The sequence below is a fragment of the Anguilla anguilla genome, chromosome 9 (genome assembly GCF_013347855.1).
Source record: "Anguilla anguilla isolate fAngAng1 chromosome 9, fAngAng1.pri, whole genome shotgun sequence".
NCBI lineage: Eukaryota > Metazoa > Chordata > Actinopteri > Anguilliformes > Anguillidae > Anguilla > Anguilla anguilla.
Window position 1 is genome coordinate 18389561 of NC_049209.1, and position 8032 is coordinate 18397592.

At 37.7% G+C, this 8032-nt stretch overlaps 1 protein-coding gene across 1 annotated transcript in view; it reads left to right on the plus strand.

Annotated features, from left to right (window-relative positions):
* Positions 1–2424: 2424 nt before the first annotated feature.
* mtnr1bb (melatonin receptor 1Bb) overlaps positions 2425–8032 on the plus strand; it is a 13590-nt gene continuing 7982 nt past the window's right edge. Inside the window, exon 1 of the mRNA XM_035434478.1 lies at positions 2425–2884. Within this exon, the coding sequence (XP_035290369.1) occupies positions 2698–2884 (187 nt within the window). The 5' untranslated portion in view covers positions 2425–2697. The remainder of the gene's footprint in view (positions 2885–8032) is intronic.

Here is an 8032-nt window from a genome sequence, read left to right on the forward strand (position 1 = left end):
AATTAATGGAAAGATACATGGATGAGCAGTAATATATTCATCAGTAATGATTAATTAATTTGAAGAAAACGCATGTATGCATACGTAGACTAGTTGTACTAGCACTGTTGCATCTTAAAATGTATACTGAGCAGCTGAGCTAAATAGCAATTAAATGGTATTGCAGAATAAACACCAAATTGAAAAGTACATGCACTAACCACACTTTACTTAAACAACCTAATCTGGTTTGATGACATACAAAGAGTCCCACTTCATGGTGAAACAGTAACATGAAGATAGTGCTGTCTAGTACTTATTTATGATTTTTTTTTAAACTGTATTTGGTGGAAGTACAAGAACATGGACATATTCAAACGATTGAAAATAGCATTCTTTTCTGTTACTACAGTCTGATGAGTGCATAGAAATTGGTGGTTATGTATGTTTATATTGCAGGAGTGATTACAATTATTTTAATGCCAAAACTAAATATATGTACATACTTAAATTATTGCTACCAAGTAAGTTTCAAACTCACATAGGGATAGCTGTGAAAGACATTTTACAAAATAACTTTATTCCCTGGACGGCCTATTGTGCAAGCTTTGCATATCGAGCCATCAAGGCTCAATTCAGTCTTGTACAGGTAGTTGATGCAAAACTGTTGAAATGCTTTGTAACACTGTGAGACAATTCTCCTTAGGATTGAGGGCATGTCAAGACGATGAATATAATTCTCCTTGGAGACAGTAACCAAATCTTAGCACAGATTAAATGACTGGATCAGAAAAGCCTTGCTCAGGAAAAATCAGATGGCTCCTTTACAAAGTCAGTGGCTCTGCACATTTCATAAAAACAAAGGGCATTCAACATATATAGTATTATTTGTATACCTGTAGCTGGATGACAATGCAATTACAATTTCATTGGTTATTTATCAATAGATACTACAATTCTAGTTCCTGTCTGTTAATCATATATATTTTTCACTGTATTCCAGTCTGCCATTGGCCTATTCTTCCTTGTTGGCACTGTGGTTAATATTTCCTAGCACAAGCTGATTGATGTAAAGTTTTGTGGTATAACAGTTTAATGCAATTATGAACCTGTCATTGAGTCTGAGAATTTTCTCAGCCAACCAGCTTTTTACCAAATAACCAAAGTAGTGAAATGGGAAATCACTTGAATTCTTCACTTGTTTCTGTTGTCTGTGATGACTGTGGCCTTTCTCCACTTGTATTCATCTGATTAAATAAATTTTCAAGACAGTAGAGATTAATCTGCTGTTGGTTGAATGCACAGACACCAGTTGGTTGAATGCACAGGCACCACTGTCCTCCCTGCTCTGCAATGACAGGTTCAGGCATGAAAAATGGAAAAAACTTGCAAACCCATTTGAGCTGATGAGCTGTGTATTTATATTCTGATAGGGCAATTTTCAAACTGCCAATCAGAGCCCTTATTTATTTTATTTGTACAGAAACCTTAACTAAATTTCACTTGCTGATATTGACTGGATTTTTCCCATTTTGATCCTTCAACATCAAACTGTGAAATGTCATACAGTGACAAATTTACAGTTATACAGAGGGAAATTAAACTTTTTCTATGACTATTTAGTATGCCCATCCTCATAAACAGTCACTAATGCTCAAATTATTTACATTATTTTGGCTTTCATAATGGCACATTATCAAGAATATGGAATGCCCTATCAGGTGATGGGGACCCTTGTAAGCTATTTGAGACTATTTTGCCGCAGGTATGTTTACGCTATCATTGAAAAGCTATGCTTAATAGCTGTGCTGTCACTTGTAGGAGTAATTTGGTGCCTCACTAAAATGAAAATATTTTGGTTTATAATGCATATTATATCAGAAGAGGATGGGGGTCGATTTTATAGTACTCATACACGGACATTTAGAACGGAAAAGTCTAGAATTAGTGTGTTCAGCGTAAAAAAAAAAAAAAAAAAGAATAACTTTAAAATTAAAACGAAAGGAAAATATATATAAGTATAAACATTGCGTTTTTCAATCACAGCGCGTCAGTCCACCAACGCTCTGTCAAGATAAATGTTTTGCTGTAGCATATATGTAGCTGTTAGTGACCTTGTTTTAATTACGTTCATCCTCATCCACTGTAAGTCACGTATTTGAGTAATACGCAGGTCTGGTCAATGCAAGTTTCCCTTGATAAATACTTCTAAAATATTTTACAAGACGTCAATGGAGCACATTAATCGGCTTTCCAAACAGCACTTAATGCGCATCCCTACCAGTACTGTTTCTGAATTGAGAGCCGAGCCCTCTGGCCACCAGCTCCTTGCACGATTTGCAAATTTGAATAGCCGTTGCTGATAGTTTAAGCATCACCAGTGAGTAACACTGCTACAATGAGTCACCCCGCGCTGGCAATGCATTCGGGTTGAAATGATTTCGGACGCAGGGGCACCCACGCAGTCATCGCCCGGCTGTTACCTGCAAAACCTGCAAAATAAACTCACGCAAGCACGATCGGAAGCCACAAGTTCAATGACACTTCCACCAATGAAGCCCTGAACGTTTTGTTAAGAACTGTTGGGAAATGCCAGTGCTGGTATCTTGCTCCTGTATTTGGTACATTTCTTTGCCGCTTTATAATTTCAACAGTCTTTTTTTTTACTAGAGTTTGTTTGAATGATTGGAAAGGTTGAAGCTAGAAGCGTATTTCGGCATGCCAGAGAACATTTCTTTCCTCAGGAACCGCACGGAACTTGGTCGACCATTGGGCGCGGGCACGCGTCCCGCCTGGGCTGTTGCGGTGCTGGCCAGCGTGCTGATCTTCACGACCGTTGTAGATGTATTGGGGAATCTGCTGGTGATTATTGCCGTATTTAGAAATCGGAAACTAAGAAACGCGGGTAAGGACAATAATGTTCACTTGTCTTGGTATGGAGACGGAGCACTTGCATGTTTGTGTTTGTTCTGTGTGTTTGCATGTTTATCTTCTATACCGTAAAGTTTTAACACAAAACAGGGCATGTTACTTTTTATCGCGTTTTCTCCAAGAAGGTGAGATAATAATTTTATGTTTTTTTCTGCTCTGTGTTGTTTGTTTTGATGTTAGTAATCGATAAATCAAAATGTAAATAGATAATATCTTCAGGTAACACAAAGAGTTTAAGTCACCTGTTAGGGGTAGCAGAGCTTTTAATAATATAATTTATGAACAGAGCTGTCGATATACTCACGTATTGCTCGATGCTTGAATGTAACTACATTGCCAAAACGAATTGTCTGATTTACTCATCTCCGTTATATCACCTGGAAACATTTTCCTAGGGTTGCAATATCTTCTCGGCTTTAAAGGTAATGGCAGCTCCTGTGATTTCTTATTTCAGCAGCCTTGAAACATAATCCCCATATGACAGAGAGAAAACATTTGAAAGACCGTCTGTAGTTTCCTCCAGAGCGAAGTGTATCAATTCAAAAAAGCTGACTAAGAAAGAGAAAGAGGTTATTCGCAGTGGCTCGTCACTGACATCTTGGCAGAAAAAAAAAAAAACAGTTTCAGGTTTTAGGCTCAGTCCCTAAAAAAAGCCCACAATTGAATTGAATTGGCGGCACCTTTTCTCATAACATTCTTTAGATGTTTTAAAGTAAGTTTATTTATTTATTTATTTATTTATTTGTGTTAAACCAAGACTACTTGAAATTGTAACATACATCACATAAAACTCATAAAGGCATATTTTGCTCATATATAAAAATGTACAGTAATCATTTATGGAGTCTATGACCGTAGTTCTATTCATGTTATAGAACACAATGGATGAACAAAGATGGCCGTTCAGGTGCCTACAGGTCAGGTACATGCAGCTTACCTCCATTACCTTAATTGCCAGACTACAGGCAACTGCAATCCACAATAAAATGGACATATTCCTTTTTGCATTTCCATATTTCTTTGCAGTGTGTTATTACTTATTACAATACATACCACCTCTATTGAGTGTAACAATGATTGATTTGGAGGGATTTTAGTTCACTCGTCTTTGTAGAACTGCTTTAACTCAGACAAATTGGTAGGTTTTCTAGCATGAACTGCTTGTTTCAGGTGTTGCCACAGCATCTCTATTGGGTTCAAGTCAGGACTTTAACTATAGGCCACTCCAAAACTTCCTTTGTGTTTTGGATCATTGTCTTGCTGCATAACCCAATTACGCTTCAGCTTCAACTCGCGGACAGATGACCAGACAAGAATTTATTCGCTTTAAGCAGACATAATGGGACCTGTGTCGTTCAAAAACCTTCGACTTATCTCTCCATAGAACATTATCTAAAAATGCCGGGGGGTCATCCAGGTGCTGTAAAATGAGCATTGATGTTAGCAGTGTTCATGTTAGCAGATGTTAGGGTTAGCAGTGTTTTCTGCCTTGCTATTCTTGCACGAATCTCATTTTTTCCCAGTCTCCATTCGGAATGTTAAAAATTCATCAATTTCTTGCCTCAGTACGAGCACTTCGAATGTCAAATTAAATAATTGTGAGCATGCACGTTGAATGTAAAAAGCAAATAATTGAACTTATGAAAAGGATGCCAATTAGTGTTTGACTTTAGTACTTTTGGGTGAGTGGGTGAGAGAGCACAGCCCAGCCAAGGGAGACTTCCTGAATACTTTTTTATGTTGCCACTAGCCCTGCGCCCCGCTGCCACTTTTAACCTGGCCTCAAGTGTGCATCATAGAAATATGTAGCCTGACAACTCACACAGTTTGGACATCTTGCGCTAGGAGACTCATGTGATGTTTCATGGCTGCTTTTTTTTTTTAACAGCTCTAAATAACTGTAAAGTCACATCATATAATTAATTATAAAGAGACTCTTGTTTCTATGGTGTGGTAAAACAGATACCACCCCACCCCATCCCGAACCCAATGATTCCAACATTCTAACAGAGTCAGTAGACATTTTTTTGTAAATTTTGTTCTGCACCTGTTCGTACAAATCAATTGTTAAGGTATAACACATACAACAATGGCAATCTGGACTAGAACTAACAATGGCAAAACTGGTTAATCCTGGGCAAGGTAGCAACACACAGTAGGAACAACTGACAACTTCTTAGATTCAAGTTCATTCTAAACAAGTTTCATGTTATAAACAATGTCCAGCTTTTCCCTGCAGTGTAATGACATTTTCTCACAGAAGACACCAATCATTGTGTAAAAAACAAACAGTCTTTGGCTGAGAGGTACAAGGTTATTTGTTTGGTTACTTTTTCTTCATAATCATAAGATTTATAATAACTGCATGTTTTCATTAGTGGAGCTTCTAACTATGGAAATGCTGTCTGGAATAAAAATTGTCTTGGAATATTATTTACAAATGTAAAAACCCCACTATTTGCAAACAAGCCCGGTTCACCAGCTGTGATTGACAGATATTCCCAATCTGAATGTAGTTATTTTCATCAAATTAATGGCAGGTGTTTTCATTGTTTCTCTTCTTAACTGGCCTTCTCTGATGTACAATGTAAATTCTGTGGTAAATTACCAGGAGTGTGGGTTGCATTGTAAAAGAACTCACTGAGTTGAATGGTTGCTATGAGAAAATTACAATTATGGAGCACACCACATAATTCCTTTTTTTTATCTTGCTTCATAAATAATGCATTTATGTGTACCTGCATGCATTGTTTCACAGGAAATAATTAAGGGAGGATGCTAATGTTAGACTTGAGTGATAGCAGAACACTGTTGCCTAGTGCAGCAAAACAATGCTGAGGCTTTAGTTTCAATAAGGTGAGAGCAAATAGACTCTAAGACCTGTTTCCAATACTCAAATGACACCTAAGTCTTCAAACTCAGCCATGTCAGTCAACCTTCACAATAGAGATGACCCTAAGTCCCTAACATGGTTTCAACCACATCTATAATGATTTTGGTGAGGGGGTGGGATTAATGAGTGGTTGGCGCTTTCTGAACTTGTCGACTAAAGCTCATCTTCTTAAGGCCCTGTGGTGCATGGATGGGCCCCAGGATCTGCCATGGAATCTATAACATGCAGCAGCACTGAAAGGTGAAGCAAAATTTTCTGCCCAGGGATGGGATAGTTTCAATCAGCCAGGATAAGAAGTGCGTCACATTCCAGCAAACTTTGACATTCGATTGGACGCCTGCAAGTTGGCAGTACCTGTTAAGCTTAATATGAAGTGTCTTCACCCTACTCAGAATTGCTATTCTACAATCATTGTCTGTCATCCCAGAGGGTGTACTACAACAAGGATTCCATCCAGCTCCTATACGATGCAGTTGCTGAATTAGTCCAAAAAAAGGTCACGTGATGTCAAAGCTAAAATACCTCTTCATCGTGTGGGGCTAGCTGGTAACAAAGAGGTGTCCACAAAGTCACAGGCTTAACTCTGATATGTTTTGCTCCTCTGATAACTGCATGGAATATTTGCTCCGATGTGCAGAATGTTACATTAGTGATGTTTTTTCCTCCACTGAAGTGTGGTCTGGGCGAGTTGTCTGGTTTCCACCAGATAAGTGAACTTATTTCAATCCTTTTAAATGCTGATAAAAAATGCCCACATCTCTGAGCTCTCTTCTCTTTGCAGCCCTCTGGTGGGCTTTTGCCTGCTCACCCATTGGTAACAAAGTCATCCGTGGTGGTATGGAGGAAGGAGGAAGATGATTACGGAGCCAGGTCTATATAACTCCAATGTGAAGCGAGGGACTATCCAAACTTTCAAACTTTCACACGGTCTCTTGTAAAATCCCTATCTGAAATTCTTATTAGCTCTACTCACTGCTTATTCCCATTCACAATGTAATTGTTTATTCCTTTTAGTGTGGAGGGCATAGGTATTGAAAATATTTCAATTATCAAAATTTTACAGTCTGTCTGTTGTTAATTGTGGCATTGTTTTATATCTTAGTTTCACATTTATCTCTCTATTACATGACATTACAAAATAGTGTAGGAGTAGATGACAGCTCATTGTACAGCTTCCTCATTATTTCACACTGACATGTCTAAAAGTTCTGTCACTGGTTACCACCCTACTTAAACCCTTAAACTCCTGGTAAGAACCTGTCATTAGAGGATTGGAAACAAATACTTGAAAGTATATGCTTTACCATGCTTTACCATATCCTCAGAATATGATAAAAGCATTGCGGAGATTTCAAAACACCAATAAAAACTTTGGACTGCAAAATTTTTGCAGTCCAGATTATCCACATCACATCTGCCTTCTTACACACTCTGTCTGAGAGGACACAGCACACATTACCGGCAAAAATAAATAAATCAATTTCCTTTTATTTTTTTCACATAAAATAATTAAAATTAGAATTAAGATTACTTTAACTGATCACATATCCACAGTTACAACACAAATACTATGTTTTCAGTGCATGGATATTTTTCTCATGGATATTGAAGATTGCATTGCTACTCTTACTGTAACTACATTCTTTCTTTAAGAAAGCTTTTGTGACACTATTGTCTTATGAGATCTAATGCAATGTACTTTATATTAATCTACACAGTACTCACACATTCCCATGTTGTGTATATGCATTCTCTAATATATATTATTGTAACTGCAGTGATTTCTCCATTTTAACTGCATCTCCTCTCCTTACAGGATCATGGCATATGGACCTGTCTGCTTGCATCAATTAATTTGCATGTGCTTTGTCTGCACAGACATATAGTTGCCTGTTTCTGATGCTGTTAATAGACAATGAATGAGTTGCACTTTAAATTTTTTAGCAATGGGCTGTTCATTATCAGTGAAGTCTGCTGTGATTTTTCTCTGTGATGTCTTTCTGCATTCACTATGAGAGCTGGTGCAAACTTTCAATTGATGGTGCCAGTCATTTTTATTTCAAAGCTGTAGGTCTGTCATTAGGATAAAGGGAAATGTGAACAGCATTTCCAGCTTTCACGTTCTGAAACTGGGGATTACTGTACAGGCATGAGGCCGAAATGGAAAAGAGAAAGAAAGGAATTAAACCAGCCTGCTCCAATCATTACATTACATTACATTACAGGCAT